The sequence below is a fragment of the Onthophagus taurus genome, chromosome 11 (genome assembly GCF_036711975.1).
Source record: "Onthophagus taurus isolate NC chromosome 11, IU_Otau_3.0, whole genome shotgun sequence".
Lineage (NCBI taxonomy): Eukaryota > Metazoa > Arthropoda > Insecta > Coleoptera > Scarabaeidae > Onthophagus > Onthophagus taurus.
In genome coordinates, this window is record NC_091976.1 from 31,816,172 (window position 1) to 31,837,635 (window position 21,464).

At 34.9% G+C, this 21,464-nt stretch overlaps 1 protein-coding gene across 8 annotated transcripts in view; it reads left to right on the forward strand.

The window, feature by feature from the left end:
- LOC111418957 (uncharacterized) overlaps positions 1-21,464 on the forward strand; it is a 58,029-nt gene that overhangs the window by 30,492 nt on the left and 6,073 nt on the right. For 3 of the 8 annotated variants that reach the window (XM_071200650.1, XM_071200651.1, XM_071200652.1), the window contains 3 exons: positions 11,286-11,512; positions 17,046-17,216; positions 18,132-19,842. In XM_071200650.1, coding sequence (XP_071056751.1) covers positions 11,286-11,512; positions 17,046-17,216; positions 18,132-19,842 — 2,109 coding nt within the window. The other 5 variants (XM_071200656.1, XM_071200655.1, XM_071200654.1 and 2 more) reach the window with 5 other exon arrangements.

Below are 21,464 nucleotides of genomic sequence, written 5' to 3' on the forward strand. Positions count from 1 at the left end.
TAGTGTTAGTTCTAATGGCAGTGGTAGATAGTGCTAGTTAGCATAAATTATTACTATGTTGTATATTTTTATTGTACTAAAACTAGAACAGACACTAAATTTAGTAATTTTTGCTTAAAACTGACCAATATCAACCCTTCTTTTTGGCGCTTCAATTTTAAAACACTCCTCCGAATTAAAAAATAAAGTATATAAAGTGTTTAGTTATACGATACACGTTTTCTTGTGGGTATTGTATTTTAAATCACATTCTCACAGTTTTCTTCTTTAATAATCTCGAAAGGATCGCCCATAATTTATCGTTATTTTATGTATTTTGGATTTCAAAAACGTTTTTTGAATAATTATTTTTTTATCTTTTTCTAGAAACTTTTTTATATCCAAAGCCAATTAAACCATACCCTTAAGGTAACTTAAACACGTATAGATAGGAATGTGGAGTCATTTTCCTCTAATTGTAGCTTTCATGCATTCCATCGAACGTAAAGTGCGCGATTGTCATTTTTAGTTTGTCTAAGTCCTCGTCTCAACTCTATACGAGTCCGAACCGGATTCTCATCGAATTCGATCACGTATTATCACAAGACAAAAAAAAGAAAATTGAGTTATTTAAATTTTTTGGTCTATAAAAACTTTTCTTTTGGATTTCGCCTTCCGGTTCCATCTCCTTTAAACGTAATCCGAGCCTTTAAACGTGTGAAAGGAAATTTAAATTGAGCTCTGAACGTTCGTTCAAAGAGGAGAATGAGAAAAAAATTGCTTTGGGCGAGTGTGTAACGAGTTTTTTTGCTGAAATAAAAGGTTTTTACTGTTTTCTAAATAAAACGATTTTAAATTAACAATGTTGTTTTTTGTATAAGTTGCAGTCAAAAAAAGTGAAAGTTTTTGTGGTCAAGGTACCGCGGAGAGGCTCACCTTTTTAATGCCGAAGGTAATGCCCCCTGCCATACATAATTCATCAGATGAACAGCCCATAGGTCGTACGCAAACCATAAATACTCCGTTTATGACGCGAACGATTGAAGCGGTTGCAAATTGCGCCATGTTTGAATCAACACACGGTTCATTTATCCATACAAAGTTAATCCTTTCATGAAGAAACTTGGACGTTAAAAAATAAAATTCAAAAACTCTAAATACTGTTTCTAAATTAGCAATGTTACTTTTTCTTCTTCTTATTTTCTATCACTCCTGGTGGAGCATAGAGCAACAATAAAAGCTCTCTATTTGATGCGGTTGGCAGAAAGGTATTTCACTTCTCCCCACTCTCTCCCGACTTTCATTGTATTTTCCTCAACACTTCATTTTCAAGTCTTTCTTAGGCCCCCTCGTCTCGGTGGTCTCTGGAAGTTCCAGTCAATCGCTGACATCTCAACTGTTCTTTCTTTTCTGCCATTTCCTGCATTTGCAGATATTGATTAATAAACACTTGTAATTTGTTCGACATCCCCTTGGTGACTTTTCATGACATAGGTAGTGGTTTGACAAGATCGAATCTGCCACTTCGTAATATAGAGGTTTTAGTGGATATTAAGGAATATCGGGTTGGGTTGGCCCACTTTTTTCTTGGGTTTGTTGAAATAAGTTGAAAACTGAATCTGGTTCCAAGAATTTAGCCAAAACAACGTTTTGTTGAGCTCATTTTGGATTTATTTGGGTTGTGTTGCTTTTATTGCATTTGGTTTATAGTCCGGAAATATTATATGAATGTTTGCCATTATTTATAGTATATAGTTAGTAATTTGTGTCATATTCAGTGTACATCTTTTCCACGGTGTTTAACTTTCAAGAGAAGAAACTTAGTGGTTGCATCGACTTGCTTGACCCAACCCAACCTTGAGCTGCGCTAACAGTGAACCATATAACTGTGTTGATTTAGTTTGATGATGTGTAACAAATTTCTTAATTCCTACAGTGATGGACAAAAGTCTACATACAGCATTGAATTATGAGGTTTTTGTATAAACCTCATAATTGCCAAACTGGTTGAGTAAATAAGCAGTTGCATAATATAGCAACCAATGTTTGATCAGGTTTGCGCTATGCTTGGGGTCATTGTCTTGCTGGAATATACAGCTATCCTCGAGGGCCAAGCTTGATGGCTTCAAATTTTGTTCTAAAATACTTTTATATTACTATACTACCTCTGACGTACTTTACAGTTGGTACCAAATTTTTCAACTCCATCGCCGTGATTCATTTCCTTCAAATTTTTGCCCGACTATCACATCCAAAAAGGTATGCCAGCTACTTTATGCAACTCCTATTTGATTTCTTTAACTCAAGTGCATTGTATATAGACTTTCATTGTGTTACTTTTTGCATTGTTTGTTCAATTTTAACAAAAACCATTGGTGGTACCGCTTCTGGACATAGGCCTTTTCCAAATGTCTCCATTTATTTTTGTCTTTTGCTGTTCTTATCCATTTTATCTCGGTCACACCCTTCACATCTTCGTTCCACCTCTTTTGTGGTCTTCCTGCACCTCTAGTTTTTCATCACCACCAAAGGTTATTCTTTGTGTCCATTTTTCTGTATTTTCTTTTGCCACATAACTCGACACATAACATCTGTCACTTGTGTTCTTCGCGAATGTTACTATTTCCAATTTTGTCTCTCAAAGTGACTAATAGCATTGCTTGTTTCATCGCCCTTTGGGTTACATTAAATTGTTCTGCAGCTATTTTCTTTATCAAGACCATGATTTTAAGTAAGTATACAAAAGCTTTCTTTACATCTTAAAAGGTTTTCTTGGCTACTATTTCTGCATACATTTCTTATCCGCTCTTTCATGTTTTCTGGCGTAGTCGGTACTTCGCGTTAAACATTATCCTTAGGGAGGCTAATAATGCTAGCTAATACCGCAATTTCCTTTTCTTCCGTAGTTATAGTTGCTCGCCGAGTTCTTTTTCTTGATTCCACATTTCCAGGGTTAGTGAAATCATTCATAACTCTGTAAAAGGTACTTCTCGAAGGCGTATTTTGATCAGGAAAACGTTCTCGATACAAAACTATACTATTAGCAACTTTTCTGCCACTTTCTCCATAAATAAAAATCATTTCGACATTTTCTGCCACACTTAGAGTATCTGTGATTTAATGACAATGGAATGATTTCAGAATTTGTTGCCAAGCAGTTTTTATGCAAATTTAGTTTTATCTTTATTTTATTGTCGTTATTATTATTGTTATTAGTGACTGCCGCAATAGTCACTAAAAGTCTATCCATTCTGGCCGGAACAATTTTAAAATTAAATAGGCATGAGAGTCAACTGGTGCTTCTCGTGGCTGTCAACATGTTAAATGGTTTCAACACGATGGGGCACCACCACTTAATAAGCTAGCGGTACGAAATCATGGAAACTTACGTTTGCAAACGTATCTATCAATTGTTTCCATAGCATACTACCTGAACAGTTTTCCAATTAAAAGAATAAAAGGTTTATAATTTATTTATTAATAAAAATATCTATGCCAAGCGGTATATTATTAGATTCGTTGAGAAAAGGCCTTTTTCATAAAGTCATGGCCAACTATGGTTTCCATTAGAAAATTACAAGTTTGTGTCATAACTCAAAAATTATTGCTTAAATAAAAAACTCACCTGTATAGGGTGCCATTTAAAAAATTGGCCGTAACCTTCATATAACCTTGAAAATAAGGTCAAGGTTATCGCCATATGGTTTCCCCCAACGCATCATTTGGTTCATTTTTATGTAAAATGAACCGTTTTCGAGATAATCGCTTGTCTCACGTTAAATGGACCATCCTGTATAGTCCCTGGCAGTATAGAGCTATCATATCTTTCGTTTTAGGCTTCTCGGCATTTTATTTTGGTATCATTTTGCATGTTTAGACCTATTTATATAAAACAGAAAGCAAAGAGAGGCCAAAAAGGATAAAATGGAAATTGCAGTTTTTAAGTTATTAGATATATTTTAGATCCATCCATTAAGTACAAATTCAGATTTTTCCAAGATGTTTTCGTTATTTCAAAAAATTTTACCGTTTGATGATGTTGTCTTATTTATTTTTGTTATCTACATCAAATTTTTATTTATGTTTAATACACATTCTTGTTTAAAGTAAATATTTGATACTTGACAACACAACCGGTTGTTATATATCGATTTGTAATTTGTTTACATAAACAACATTGTGGACATGACGTCATTTGGGTATCTACAAGGTCAACAAGCAAAAATTGTGTGAAATTAGTTTTGCCTAAAACAAAATAAAATTTCGTTTTAAAAAAGCGTTAATCCACAACGTCAACGCTCGATGTAAATCGCAAAAGTTTCCGTCTTGATGAATGGGGCAGGTATTTCAATTAAACTCGAACCGTCTTTCCGCGCCATCAGATTAATGAGTTTCTGTATGCATACAAGTTGATGGAAAGAAACCCGGATTTTTTTTGTATCATTTTTTGTTGCGGTTGTTGTTTTCTCAATGCCCAGCTTCCTCAATTACACATTCAATTAAATTCCTAGGTGTGGATTAAAATGAAATTTTTAAATAAATTTTAAATTGTAATCGTTTCAAATGAAGTAACACTAATTGATACATAACTCAATTAATACAAGTGGTAATTAGTAGAAAATATAAACTGTTTCAATAATGATAACATTAGAATTTCAAATGAAATGGTGTTTAAATTAAACAAAGTTTCGCAAAGATAGTTTTGGAACAATAATATTTTATGTCAGTCAAAGTTAATTTTGTTCGCCCTCCTGTCGATAGAACACGACAACACACCCACTCGAAGCCACAATAGAAATCACAATAGGTCCCATGTTTGCCATTGAAAGAAAAAAAAATCGGCTTCAGCGAGTTTAAATAATGCCCCATTGGAATGTTCGCCGACCGGAGTCGAACGATTCCGTTAAAAGCCGAACGTTCCAACCCGGAGACTATCATCTCTTCGGTCGGCTTGATCTTTACATTTTCAACCTGTTACTTTAAAAGCCAGGTGTATCAAAACGATCTCCGAGAGACGATTGTTACGATGTTTAAACGAAAACGCGAAAGGTGCGGTGATGATTATTGAATTTACAAAAATAATCGTTCTTTTTTTGTGCTTTTGAACTTTGTAATTGTTGTAAAAACTTCGGACGACGACTCTATTATTAAAAAAAAAAAGAAAAATTGGCGTGTTGTGGTTTTCTATTGCTGCGAAAGGAAAGCTGGATCAAAATTTGATCGCAAACACCGGTAAGAAAAAGTTTTTAAACCCCCAATTAACAAAATCATTAAGATATTAAAGTAGCTGTTAAATAAAAAAAGGATTTTAAATTGAGTTATAAAATTGTTAAAACTTATAAAATTTATGTTTCCATTACAATCCTTTTTGGTGGTTACCGGTGTAAGATTTCAAAACGAGAAAACCAGTTCTTGCTTTTTACTCTATCCTATATGAAGGATATTTATGGTTATGGTCAGCGCCATTCAGGATAATAGCATTGAACGTGTACGTGCATTCACACGGGAAATACTAATATAATAATAATGATCGTGATTTCTTCATTATTTCATTGCCACATCAAATTTTTATTCCCACAAATAAACGGAATCAAGATTTTTGAAACAATTCCAACTGGATTTTGACGAAATACACAATAAGATTATAAACGGACCATAGAAGCGTTCATAAACATTTCACTCTGCATGAAACAATGTCGTAACTTTGCAAAATTACCGCTTGAGGCGGTTTTGTATTTCAAGCTGAATGAATTTCTCGTTTGAGCACATAATTACACACTTCGATAGTTTACAGAGTGAAGATTGCATAAGAAATAGTTAAAATTTTGAGTGGAAAAATTGTAATTAATTTCCTGTTAATTGACAACCGAACCAATTCGAACGTTCGAAATCATTATTTCTGCCCCTAATTAAAACGTTAATGCAATTTCTTTAAAACTGTAATTATCACATACACAAATAATTAACGGTTTGCAATAATTATGCCTCTTGGAAAAGCTCCCAATTGATTAAAGCTGTAGATATGTAAAGTTAAAAGGTATGTATACTCATTGCAGCATACACATATTATTCGCTTCATTAATTTTGTAGATTTCCTTCTGTACAAATTGTTAAGAATTAGTTAAGAGTTGAACATGCAAATTAAATTAACGCTAATTTATGTGGGAATTATTTTAAATCGTCGATTTTTATGCGTTATTATCTAATAGTGAAAAAATTGGGTACCTAAATTCCACGGTGATCAATCTCGTAACTAAACGTTAAAGGTAACAGTATACGATCCGTTAGGAAACATATAACTTTACAATCTGGCTATTTACAGGACAAACACCTTAACTAAAAAGAACTCCAACAAGAGTCTCAATCATGCTTCATAACCTCAATGTATCTTATGAACGGTATTTAGGTTAATAGTGTAATAAAATCTTTGTGTTGTTCATAAATCCCTTTAAATATAAGTATACAATAATCTAGTGTTCAATAATAATTAAAACTAGAATCATTCGGGTTTAGCCGGGCGTCTCTTAAGACGGCTAAACCCAAATGTTTCTAGTTCTAAGTCTAGTGTTAGTTCTATTTTAGTTCAATAAAAATATACAACAATCTAGCGCTGATTAACGATTAAAACTAGTGTTAGTTCTAGTTTTATACTATCACTAGAACTAACGCACGACCTAGAACTAGAAACATTCGGATTTAGCCGCACGTCTCTCAAGACGGCTAAACCCGAATGATTCTAGTTCTAGGTCTGGTGTTAGTGCTAGTGATAGTGCTAGTGCAAAACTAGAACTAACACTAGACCGAGAACTAGAATCATTCGGGTTTAGCCGCACGTCTCTCAAGACAACTAAACCCGAATGTTTCTAGTTCTAGGTCTTGTGTTAGTTCTAGTGATAGTGGCAGTGTAAAACTAGAACTAACACTAGACCAAGAACTAGAAACATTCGGATTTAGCCGCACGTCTCTGGAGATGGCTAAATCCGAATGATTCGAGTTCTAGGTCTAATGTGAGTTTTAGTTTTACACTACCACTATCACTAGAACTAACACAAGACCTAGAACTAGAATCATTCGGGTTTAGCCGCACGTCTCTCAAGACGGCTAAACCCAAATGATTCTAGTTTTAGGTCTTGTGTTAGTTTTAGTGATAGTGCTAGTGCAAAACTAGAACTAACACTAGACCGAGAACTAGAAACATTCGGATTTAGCCGCACGTCTCTGGAGATGGCTAAACCCGAATGATTCGAGTTCTAGGTCTAATGTGAGTTTTAGTTTTACACTACCACTATCACTAGAACTAACACAAGACCTAGAACTAGAATCATTCGGGTTTAGCCGCACGTCTCTCAAGACGGCTAAACCCAAATGATTCTAGTTTTAGGTCTTGTGTTAGTTTTAGTGATAGTGCTAGTGCAAAACTAGAACTAACACTAGACCGAGAACTAGAAACATTCGGATTTAGCCGCACGTCTCTGGAGATGGCTAAACCCAAATGATTCTAGTTTTAGGTCTTGTGTTAGTTCTAGTGATAGTGTTAGTCTAAAACTATGTTTAGCCGTATTAAGAGACGCACGGCTAAACCCAAATGTTTCTAGTTCTAAGTCTAGTGTTAGTTCTAGTTTTATACTATCACTAGAACTAACGCACGACCTAGAACTAGAAACATTCGGATTTAGCCGCACGTCTCTCAAGACGGCTAAACCCGAATGCTTCTAGTACTAGATTTTGTGTTAGTTCTAGAAGTTCTGGAAAGACTAGAAGAAGAACGAGAATGAAGTAATCGGTATTCCAAGCATGATACAGAAAAGCTTCTAGAACAAAAGTTGTAGCAAATTTTACACTTTACACGTTGTTTCCTAACACTTTTGCTCTCAGATGCATAAATGTGGAGAAATATTTGAAAATATGAAAATTAGAAGAGTTGGTAGTTTTACAAGTTGCTAATGGAAAAAATCGGTATTCCAAGCATGATACAGCAAAATCTTTTAGAAGTTCAAGAGTTGTAGTAAATTTTACCCTTACACATTGCTCTCTAACACTTTTGTTCTCAGATGCATCAATGTAGAAAACACTTCTCAAAATATCTTTTAGTTTTTGAGATATCAATTGTTAAACTCAACCAATTAATTTTTTTCATTTTTGAGGTTAATCTAAATTTTCGCTCGGTTTAAAAAAGTCGTAGAAAATCAATTTGATAAGATATCGTAATGAAATTTTCAGGAATGATACAAAAATATGTCAGCTTTTTAATGGAAGTGTCTGTTTTTAAAAGCACCTTTTCATTCTTGAGATAAAAATGTTTCAACACAACTATAATATTCTCATCTTTTTCGATTAATAATTTTTTTATTATTTTCAAAAAATCGACAAAAATATATTGTTTTATTAATCACTATGAAGTTATCACCATATATAAAGACCATTACACACTTTTCAATGAAAAAGACCGCTTTTTAAAATATCTCGCAGTTTTTGAGATATTAATCGTTAAACTCAATCGATTATTTTCACTTTTTGAGGTGGTAATCTTAGACTTAACAAGAATGGAAGAATGTCTCGAATGAATATCTCGAAAACTATGCAGTTTAAAGCATTAAAATCGTATGGCATTTTGCAACACCTTGTCAAAAGGAATCCAAAAACCTTAAAATATACAGGATGTTCTATTTCAAAAACAGACTGCCGTCATCATTTTTATTTTATTTCTACGCCAAGATATGCGGAAAATAGTTTCAAGTAACTTTTATTTAAAACTTTTTTTAATATAAGTTGAAGTCATGGGCCATTGAACCATTATTCCATACTTTTTGTACACCCTGTATATAATGAGTCACAATCCGAACAATCAATAGAATAAACTCCACATTCTCTCATAGAATCTCGTTTCTCATGGTAATTAGAGAGAAAGTAAATTAAGAATAGTGTTATTAGTTATTATTAATGTAGGCCAAAACAATACCAAATTTTGGAAAAATATGTTTAGCTTTATAAGTAAGGGAATTAAAAGGAATTGCTTTGTAAACATGATCAGTCAAAAGTCCGTTGAATAATCCTATTGTATAATTGATTTAAAATTTTTAAAGGAAATTTGTTTTGTGTAGCAAGTTTCTGTATATAATTAAATTCAGAATTCTATTTATTAAAAATCTAAAGTTTGCCAATTTATGTGAATCGGGATGAAATGAGTCAAAGGGTATTGTGGTTGGAATGGCAGTAGGTTTTCTGTATACAGGGTGTCTCACGTAACTGGTTCGTTAGAAATTTTTTAAATTTCACTATTCGTAGAGGTTTGAAATTTTAGTAGCATGGGTTGTTCATTCTAAACTTTCAATCTAAAATATTTTCAAGATGGCCACCACTTCAGGTCTACCGGAAATAGACCACAACTTCGTTATTTTAAATGGAAAGCTATAGTTTTTATTACACCTTTCAATTATACATAAAAAAATATGTTGACTTTGATAAAAGTTGTTGGTACCTACCATTTTTTGTTTTCGAGTTATTTTGATTGTAATTTCACCATGCTCTTTAAAAGCCTATATCTCAGTTAACGTTCATTAAAAAAAACCTCTAAATCGGCACGATTACTCTTCAAATGTTGCCAAATAGATTTTCATTTCTTGTATCAGAGTATCTTATACAGGGTGGTCAAAAATTGAATTACTGTTTCTCCATATTCAATGGCTAGAAAGTCGAAAATTTTAAATGGAATACCCAGTATTTTTTTACCCTATCAGAAAGGGAATTTAATTCTCTACAAATTATCTATAAACATTCCTATACCTATTTATTGTAGTTTCCTTGATATTTGATACAATACATTTGATTTTCTAAATTTCTTTGATTAAAAATTATAGTCCAAGTTTTCTTATAAATAATGTACTTTACAAAACCGCCAAAGTTAATTAAATAGAAAACTCGTAGTGATCTATCTTCCTCTATAAACTACTTCTTATTTAGCACATTATTTCATTGGATTAATCCTGATTTAAAATCTTGTTGACATATCTAGTACGATTATTAAATTATTTATGAAGTATTTACATAATTAAGTTGTACATTTTTCAAAAAAATTTTTTCCAGTTTTATATTTCTGTTTCCACAAAGAACTTTTACCTTTACCACAACACCTGTTGCCCCTTTATTATACCTTGGGTCTTCATCAAAACGGAAACAACGCTTGGTCGATGGAGGTAGAAGCAATTTTAAACGAACTAAATTCATTTGGGGTGAAGTAACCGTTGGATTACGGTGAGAACCACGCAATATGTGAACCAAGTCGTTTTTAAAAAAGTTAACCTAACAGTTGTGTGGCTTATGGTGATGATGTGATATGGTTAGTTCTGTGAATATCGTCGTTGTGCAAGGTAGACTCTTTAAATGATTTATCAAACACCAAAAAGTTCGAGAAAATTTTTCAGTGTTAGGAGGATTTTATTCGGTATGAAATTATAATGTTATTGTTTTCGTTTTGTTTCTCGGAAATAGATTGTCACGGTTACTTGAGCTTTTTGTTATTTTGGTCTTATATACAGTGTGTTAATTAATTATCGTACTAAGTATGCAACCAATATCGCTATGGAATACGCATCATACGTAAATCGCGTATTGCAATAAAAATAATGTGATATTGGTTTCATACTTGGAATGATGACGTCAAGTACGATAATTAATTAACACACTACTTGATTCTTATTGTTAGTAAAAATTAAAATGTTTTTTTTCTCGGTTTATTGAAATAGTCCATAACTTTAATGGTCAAATAAAAAGTGTTCAAATCCAGTAGCCAAGCGTATCTTATTTTTCGCAACCGACTTCCCGCCTTTCTATGTAAATAGCCCCTCTACCGCGAACTTTAAGCCGTTCCGCACTGAGTTTCTCTGCTCACCGAGTACAATGAAAAGCCATATCATCCTCAGTTGGGGTTTTTCTACAATCGAGATTGGATTGAAATCAGATTTCGTGTTATGTGTTAAGTTGATAATAAAAGTTTTTGTAAATGATGACGTCGTGTCATGGCCTCGGGTCGCACCGTGCGCCAAGTGAAGCACGGGGAAAAATTGAGGAGATCTCAAAGCTCTCTCAACCCGTTTACTACAACCCAAGAATTTATAGGAAATGTTAAGAAAAACGGTAAAATATTTATGATTCAATTTTGTAATCTCATGTTTATTTCATGTATGCCAAATAGCTTCTAGCTGTTGATTTTAAAGTGGTACCCACTCAGAATGATTCAGCTATTAAGACACTTTCATTTTTGCATAACTTAATAATGTTTTTTTAGTAAAACTTTTTTTTTGTTTTAGTTGAGGTGGATGGTTATGGGCCATATAAGCCTGTGCCGCCTCCAAAGCCTCTGCCACAGCAGCCGTCAACTTGTCTTACTCCTCCTCCTTACAGGATGCCCCCTTACCCCCTGTACAACGAGCCTAACATCCCTGGGGCAACGGCGAACGCCAGTTTGGACGCACCTGTCGCGATATCATCACCTGCCACACCACAAAACCTGCAAACACATTCAAGCAAGTTCCCGGTAAGTTATGAAGGTGCAAAGGAACTTTACCAAGAAAGTTTTTACCCCGAGAAACGGTTCTTTTAAATCTTTGATCAAGTGTAATTACCATTTTTTTTTCTTGCCATTTGAAGTAGGAACGAAGCAAAGGCGCGTAACGCCATTAATTTGTATGAGGTTGAAAAAGCCGTAAGGCGCTGATTAACGCTAGATCCTTATCTTAGTTCCTGCGGGCCTCTTCCCAAGCTTGATTTCTCAAGCAAGACGGTTCTTAATCCCCTCTCCATATTGTCACTTATTAAGAAATCTTTGGTGTTTACGCCGGGACGCTTTCCGCACCGGCAGATACAATCGATAATGGTCAATTAAAGCCAGACAAAGTAAATACGGTGGAGATTGGGATACGAATTTATTACGTCGTTGCAAGTAAAGTCGGAAAACTGGTCGGATGACGCTGTCACCACAGATTTTTACTCGCATCCGTAGATATGTTGAGTGACCACAACCTCTCATCTGGTCAATTTTCCTCCAAACGAGGTATGCGCGTGAGATAAACCAGTTTCTACGGTGGCTCTCCAAGAATTCGAGAGTAATTGGCGTCGCGTGAACTTGAACTAAAAGTGGAAAAGCTTCGAGTAACGTCTTTTCTGAGATGGTTCCCATTGCTCCAATTACAGATTTTTCTTTTTTTTATGTCTCAAAGAAACCAATAATTAAAGTTAATTATTTCTTACTTTTACTTCTTCACTTTACTTTCTTATTTTGAATTTAACAAAAAGGTTTTGTTAGAATGTGATTTACTTTATTTTTTGATTAAAATAAAATGACCTCTGAGAAAACGGTAGCAAATTACACGAAATTACACCCCAGGCCTATCAACGTGTTATGACCAGAAATTACAGGTTAAAATAAGAGCTTGTTAAGCAATTAGTCCACTCCGACTTTGATTTTCGAAATAAGGCAAAAAAAAAAACGAATTCGCAAAATAACTCTGGGAATCTTTTCTTTGAATTGATCAGCGTCGACCGAACGCCTTTCTTCTTTCCGTCTTTATTCGTTCGAAAGAAGCGGAAGGCGGCCACGCGAGAGGACTTTAACCCCAACCATTGTTACCTTGCTCTACTAGATCTACGAATTTCCTGTTGCTTGAACTTCAACTTGAACTCATATAAGTAATTTTTTTTATTTTATTTTAAGAATTCTCATTAAAACAAAAAAATCTTGTAGACAATTCGACGAGTTTTGCAAACAAGTGATATAACGACTTTATAAAAAATTTGTCCTTTTACAATTTGTGCAATTCTAGGAAACTTTGCGTAGATAGAGTTGCAAAATATGGCGTGTATTATTAACTAGGTGCAAGGTCCCGAGATTGTTCACAGTATCTGAGCAATTCAACAAGCTCATAATGCTCATCAAAGACCTTTTGTTACAAGAATTGTTGCATTTGCGGTTTGAAAAATCTTTGCGAATCTTCCAAGACACCTTGTATGTCGTTACCACAACGTGATATCTGGTGTTTATGACAACAATTGGATGGTACAGATATTACACCATATTTTGCAAGAATTGTCCGGAATTATTCGCCATAATTCTGTTCTTCTATTCTTGCATCGAAATTCACCAGAGTTGGAGTATCTATCGTCTGGAATTATTATGGCCCAACCTAAAAGTCTCTCCTGATGTTAGACAGTATTTGTCTTCAAACTTTCAGTTGGAGGAATAAAATCTTTTTCTTCTTCTCCTGATCCTTATGTCTGATGGTGTCGGATAACTCTTTTTTCTAACTTCTGCTATTCTTTCCTCCCATTTCTTCCTAGGTCTTCCCCTCTTTTTTTATCGCAGTATCCGTTGTAGTTCAATAAAAGTATACAACAATCTAGCGCTGAATAACAAATAAAACTAGGCTAACACTAGCATTAGAACTAACACTAGACCTAGAATTGGAAACATTTCGTTTAGTAGTACCTCTCTTAACATGACTGGTAGATAGTAGCTAGTTAGCATAAAATATCACTATGTTGCATATTTTCATTGAACTAAAACTAGAACTAACACTAGACCTAGAACTAGAATTATCTAGACCTATCGGGCTAAACCCGATACTTTCTAGTTCTAGGTCTAGTGTTAGTTCTAGTTTTGTACTAACACTATCCCCAGAACTAACACAAGAGCATTCTCTATGGATTCGTAAGAGGTGTTATCAAAAACATCCTCTATGTCTATGAAAGCACATAGGGCTATTTGTTTGACTGCAATTGTCTCCTCTAAAGTGCTAGTCAAAGTATGGAGAGCAATAATTGTTGATTTTGCTTTCTGGTAAGCATGTTGACTTGGATGGAGTGGATTAGTGACAAGCACTCGATTCCTAAGACATTTATCAATTACTTTTTCCATCCCTTTTTTGAAGGGTTTTAGTCAGCCGGTGATCCCAAGAAAGAAGCCAATCCAACACTATCCGGCCGTATAAGATCCATAGGCCATAGTTGTGACATTTTCTAGTCACTATAGACGTGCTTCTTGTACTTATTTATGTGAGCTATTGCAACATGGGTGCAAGAATTGTCCGGAATTATTCGCCATAATTCTGTTCTATTCTTGCATCGAAATTCACCAGAGTAGAGAGTGTCTATCGACTGGAATTATTATGGCCCAACCTAAGTCTCTCTTCATGTTAGGCAGTATTTGTATCCTATAGATATAGGAGGGGTTGAGTTGGCTTGGATTGTTTTTCCTTCAAACTTTCAGTTGGAGGAATAAAATCTTTTTCTTCTTCTCCTGATCCTGGCTAATTCCTTTATAGCTGCTAGATGCTTAACTCTCTTCTTCCCCACATCTGCTATTCTTTTCTCCCTCTTCTTCCTAGATCTTTACCTCTTTTTCTTATCCTTATCCTTTGCTTCAAATACCTTTTTTACTATTCTATCTATCTCTCTTGTTTTATTTCCTTGCTTATTTCAAAAGTTTTTGAAGTTTATCCCTTCAATTGTACTATGCCCTTGATTTTCTTGTACAGGTTTTCAATTATTTTTGTTAGTTTTTGTACTATTAGTTGTTCCGGATTTATCTTGTCTTTGCCGCAAGCCTTGTCTGTTTGTATCATCATCAATGCCTCTGCTCATTTTTCCATTATTATCTCTTCAGTTGCTATGTCTGTAGTGTCTTTTGTTATCTCATCTTCCCTTCCCTCCTCCATTGTTTGTGTCCGTTTTACATCCTTGAACTTTTCTGCATAAAAATCCGCCCATATGTCCAGAATTTCTCTTGTAGTTGTTTTTATCTCGTTTTTATCTTTAACGGCTTTTATTTGTTTCCTTTGACCTCCCTTCAGTTTTCTTATTTGATTCCTGAATTCCACCAGTTTGTTCTCTTTGTCTGATTATTATAGTTTCTCATTCTATACACCTCAAATTCTCTGTTTGTTCTAGTTTTTGAAATGCGTTGTTTGGTTTTTCTTGGCATTATAGTCTTTCTTCCTCCTGCCTTAGTTTATGATCATCACCATATATACTTCTAATTCGTGTGATTACTTTTTGTGGGGTCTTCATAAATCTAATCATCGTTATTTCACGCCGAAGAAATGAACTCCTCCAACTTTTTTGGACTGTTTGTAGGACTGTTATCATGCAAGACTGTCATCATCCATGGGGTATATATAAGGTTGCTCTCTAAAGATTAATACCTGAAACTTAAGGCAAAATAAAAGTATAGGTGCAAGGTCCCGAGATTGTTCACAACATTTCACGAAGCTCATAATACTCATCAAAGACCTTCATGCATAACAAGCGTCGATAATTTGTTACAAGAATTATTGCATTTGCGGTTTGAAAAATCTTCGCGAATCTCTCATATTCTTCTTCTTCTCCTGATCCTTCTACCTGATGGCGTCGGATAAATCATTTTTTTATTCCTCCATTCACTTCTTCCACTCCCTCCGATTCACATTCTTGTTCTTGTATTTTTTAACACTCTGTCCATTAATAGGCTATCTATCGCCTTATTTATTTCCTTGCTCATTTCAAAAGTTTTTGATGTTTCTTCATTTGTACTATGCCCTTGACTTTCTTGTACAAGTTTTCAATTATTTTTGTTAGTTTTTGTAGTGCCATTAGTTATTCTAGACACTTCGATATAATACTACGGTTAACCGTGCCAAAAGCTGCTTTTAGATTCAAGAATATTAGGTATAGTCTCTTTTCTTTCAATGATATTTCGGATTACATGTATGTTATCGTTCGTTTGTTTACTTGCTTTGTATGCTGCTTGTTCATCTTCTAGTTTATTTTCCACTACCATGCGATTTTATATATACTTAGAAGCCACTCCTTCTCTTTTTTTCCCAAATATTTTATCATCTCCTGATCTTTCTTGTTTTTGACGCAAGCCTTGTCTGTTTTCATCTTCATCATTGCCTCTCCTAATTCTTCCATTGTTATCTCTTCAATAGTTGCTATGTTTGTAGTGTCTTTCCTTAGCTCATCTTCTGTTCACTCCTCCATTGTTTCCATCCTTGAACTTTTCTGCATAAAAATCCGCCCATATGTCCAGATTTTTCCTTGTAGTTGTCTTTATCTCGTTGTTTTTATCTTCGACGGTTTTTATTTGTTTCCAACTTTTCTTTTTCATCTCCCTTACCATAATTTCTTAGCTACATCAGTAGTATAGAAACGCCGATTCTAGACCGGAAATTGCTCCTCCGCTCCTCCGTGACGTCATCAGCCCAATGCAAAAGGATAGGGAAGGGTACCAACCTAAGGCTTGGGGGAAAATATAGGTTGGTGACTTTTAAAAAAAAAAGTAGCAGTCTACCTTCTCGGTAGTGGTTTGGTTCCACTACCAACCACTAGGTGGCCCGTTACTTTTTTTTTTAAGTCACCAGATCTAGTTACTTTTCCAATACCAACCTATTTTTTTTTCTCCTCCGCCTTAGGTTGGTACCCTTCCCTATCCTTTTACATTGGGCTGATGACGTCACGGAGGAGCGGAGGAGCCATTTCCGGTCTAGAATCGGCGTTTCTATACTACTTACATCTGTTCGTTCTAAAGTTTACTCTATCCTCTTCCAAATTCCTTTTTATGTATTTCTTCCATGACTCTTTCTTCTTCTTAATTGCCTGTCGGACTTCTTCATTCGACACACGTCCATAACTTTCTTCCAGTGGTAAATTCTCTGTTTGTTCTAATTTTTGAAATTGGTTGTTTGTTTTTTCTTGGTATTTTAGTCTTTCTTCCTCCTGCCTTAGTTTATGATCATCATCATATATACTTCTAATTCATGTCATTACTTTTTGTGGGTAAGACTGCCATCATCGATGGGGTATATGCCCATAAGGTTGCTCTTTAAAGATTAACATTTGGAACTTAAGGCAGAATCAAAGTATATAATCTGAAGTAATTATGGAGTGGAGTTATTGAATTTCTTAGATTTAGACTTTTACTGCCCTCCCTTTTTGAGTTCCTGTAGCAAGATGATTTTTAAATCAAGGTTACACAAATTTTTACAAACATTTTACATCTATTCATGTTTTAAGTTTATTTTATTAATTTTTTTTAGATTGAAAGGGAAGTGATTTTATCAAGCGGAGATAAAAACTCAAAGATCCCGATTTTACACGACTACATGAAGAAATCGAAAGGAACAATAGCACCGGACGTTCCACCTAAACAAATGCAAGCTTGGAGTCAGGGATCCCAACAACAACCGCAGGTTTTAAGTCCCGATCAGGTAGGTATTAATCGCTGGGTGTTGCTTTGAAAAAAAGGATAGAGGTAAAAACCCCGCACGACGATGGTTTCTATGCCCTCCGGTCCTCATCGTCCTTGGAGTCATCGACATCTTAAATAATTCATTTCTATTTCTCGACGACCTTGATGGACATCGAGCGCGTTTGGTCTTTTCCTGTCGGCTTCCACGAACTCAACGTGTCCCGGCTATTTTGAACGCCAAACCGATTGTTTCTTTGCTGGGACGTGCATACTGATTTTTATGTATACTCGTCTTGCGTTCGAAACTTTGAATAACGGTTTATGTATGTTGCAGCTAAGCACAAATAAAAAAATTTTTATTCTTCAAAAAATAATAATAAAACGGTTTACTGGGCTATAAAAGTTTTTTATTACATAACTTATTTCTTTATGGTTTTTATGTTTTTATGTGTAAAGGAAGTAAGATATATAAATGGTTAAAAATTGAATCATCCATTGAATGTTTAACACTTTGGACTGATTGGTGGTATAAGAACCACTTAAAATTCTCAGTCAATACAATGGCCGAACGCCAAGCTATGCATCTTAAAGGCTGCCGAACGAATTTGTACACTGTCGCCCAGACAATTGTTGCCCGACACGAACTCGTGTAGGCGCAAACACGCCATACCATTATGCACAATGGCTTAATTGTGAGACTCTGTTCTACGGAAAGATATTATCTTCGGGGATTGTTTGTATTCATTGTGCATGACCAGCACACGCAAGTCCTTCGTCTTTTCTTCGGTTTACTCAGTCTTCTGGTATGCTCTTTACGGTGCGGGTTGTCGGTTTTTTACCTGTGATTTTCCGTTATGGTTGAATTTGCTTTAAACAACGATGTTGTAAGATTTTTGATTATGCCCATTATCTCTTTACATTTATTTTTTTTTAGAATCATTCTGGACATGTCCAATCAGGTCAATCTAATCAGCCCCTTCAAAACTCGGAAGCTTCAGCTTCTCTGTACAGAGCAACTTATCTTTCTGGGCAAGAATACTACAATGGACAAGCTTCAACGGGTGCGGTACCAAGATCTGGTTGGCACGGGGAAAAATCATCTGGAAGAGCATATCAGACTGAGGAATATGTTGGTTCAACCCAAACCGTTATTCAAATTGACTCCAAAGATTCCCAAAAAGATTCTAATAAAAACGGAAAAGGAATGACAAAAACTTACCACACCATTAAAGACATCATTTCGAGTAAATTCAAAAGTAATAAAGAATCGGAAGATAAACTCGATGAAGGGCTGAATAATATTGCTGATGAGATGAAAAAAAATTCGAGGATAGAAGAAGATGATGGAAGAACTAAAAAGACAGCTGGGGAGCAAGGGATATACGGGAAACCATCATCATTGTCTATGCAGCATCAATATAACCAACATATCATCCAACAACATATGATAGCCTTCCAAAATCAACAGCAATACCAACAGTACAAGAACCAAAACATAATGTATAACCAACAACAACTTATGCAAGCTCGATCTCAAGAGATGTTAGCACCCCGACCGGAAGATTTTTACCAAAGCCCCTATACAAGATCAAGAATGCCCCAAAATCAGCAAGGTTACATCACGATGCATCAACCGTTAATAAAAGAAAGATGCGTCGATGATAGGAGGGCCGTTCCAGAACAAAGAAGTGCCCAACAAATCGAACGAGATAAACAAAAAAGTTTAGAAACGAGACGAGCCGCTTCCCACCCCCAATTAGCTTACGACGAAGAAGAAAATACAAACGATAACAAACCTCAACCACAAGCAACCATCCAATCAGTTCCGATTCGAAGAGGATCCCACGGAAACATCATGGAAGTCCAACAAGAAGAAAAAGACAGCGACGATGGGGGATTTTTAAACAGAAAAAATTCGAGAGAGAGACGCCCAGAAACAACGGAAGAAAATCAAAATAACTCAACCGAACCCGAAGAAAAACCGGCTCTAAGCGGAACCCCACGAAAAAAACTTGAAGGTGAAATCGGAAAAATCGAAGGGGTATACAACGTTGGCCAAAGAACCAAAATAACCGGCGAGGATGATATTAGAAATCTCAGGAAGCAAAACGCAGGGTCCGGGGCAAGTTCTGATTATGACAAACCAGGTCAATCTTCGTCCAATGCTGATTCAGGAAGAGGTTCGGCCGCTTATAGTAGCGGAAGACGACCCGGTGTTGACACCAGTAACGAATCAGAACCCCCACATACCTCTAATTATAGAGATAATCAACCTCACGATCCCGAATGGGTCGATATTGTTGAAAATGAACTTAGGCATATCTTAGAACCAAAATTACACGAATTATCTTTACATGGAAATAATATCGCCAATTCTACACTTAGCGAAAGTATCTCATCAATAACCCCACCATTACCGCCGTTATCACCTGGTGAACAATCATCTCCTAATGTAACACCAAGAAATTCGACTCGATATAAACATTCGAGTCTTCCATATGGGAGTAAACCAGATTATGATATTTATAAATCAAAGATGCATGCAGGAGCTATGAATGGGAATAGGTGGCATCAAGGTAGTTCCCAAAAACACCGATCAACAAAGAAAGTTATTGATCATAATGCGATGATGAGAACTAAACAAAGTAAGAAATTTTTTAATCAAATATCTTTTAATAACACTGTGGAACATTTTCGGGGTTATTGTCTGGGGGGTGAGAAATTCCAAATCAGGATGAAAGTACTTGGCTAGTATAGTAAAACCTCCAAAGGGTTTGGCGTTCTCAGGCCAAACTTTTTTTTATGACCTTTTATATTTCTTTCCTTATCTTGATGTTTGTTAGCTTAGTTTTTCAGTTATAACTCAAGAATCATTGATGATTTCTCATTTCATTCTTCAGCAAAGACTAAGGTTTAGGTAAGGCTTAAATAAATAATTTTCATTAATATAACCATGTAAAAAATTAAGGTGGACTAATTTTATCGATTGAAATCTTTAAAAAATTGTCAAATAACGTCTTTACTCGAGACTTCTATGAATTGTAACTATAAAATAGTATTCTAATATAAGTATATAGTAATATAGTGGTACTATATTAGAGAGAGAGAACAATATTTATTTGGAATAACAAAAAATAAATAATAACTATAACAAATACGAATATATAAAAAAAATACATACAGGGTGCCCATTATGTATGGAATATTGTATATATCTTGGCAAGTATCAACTTTATAAAAAGCATTTTATACAAAAGTTGGTTAGTATTTTATTTGCCATAATAAGACACCATTCAATTGTTTTTATTTCAGAAAACAAATGAGCAACGAATAACATTTAATTTTTTTTAAATGGCAATGTACCCTTTTATTAGGCTTATTTGATAGAGATTTCTTTTCTCTTTATGATGACGTAAAATTTTTGTACCCTTACATCAGAAAATTTTTGCATAAAATGTAAAAATTGTTTATTAAGAAAATTTAACCAATAACATTAAGATTAATAATATCTCTAGATATCCGAGATCGTCAACTACCTCGAATTATTACCGTAAATTAAATCTACATACAAAATAAAACAAATAAACTAAAAATTAGTGTAAATGAAAATTATTAAACTTTGAAGACAAAACGAAATTAGCACTAAAATGGTTTTCACGACAATAAATGTTCAAAATGTTCACCATTAACTGCAAGGCAGTGGCCCAATCTATCATAAAAGGCTTGAAAAGAATTTCTTAGCGATCTGGAAAAAATAGCTGCAGCTTCATCTTTTATTCGTTGCTCTAATTCTGTCAGATTTTGAGGTCGGTTTACATAAACTTTAGATTTTAAATATCCCCAGAAGAAGAAATCGCAAGGTGTAAGATCCGGAGATCGGGGTGGCCACTCTACAGACCCTCTTCTGCCTATCCAACGGGCCGAAAATACCGTATCTAAATATCGGCGTACATCTCAATGATAGTGGGGCGGTGCCCCATCTTGTTGAAACCAAAGATCATCAAGATTTTCTTGGCAAGCTGGGATAATTTGCTGTTGCAATAATTGTAAATAACGGTGACCAGTTAGAGTACCTCGAATAAAGAAAGGTCCAATTATGTGATCTGCACAAATTCCCACCCATACGTTTAATTTCTGTGGTGTTTGAGTATGATTTTGAATCATCCAATGGGGATTTTTAGCGGCCGAATATCGAGAATTTTGCTTATTTACATTACCATTTAAACAAAACGTAGCCTCGTCAGAGAAAACCATATTATTGAGAAAA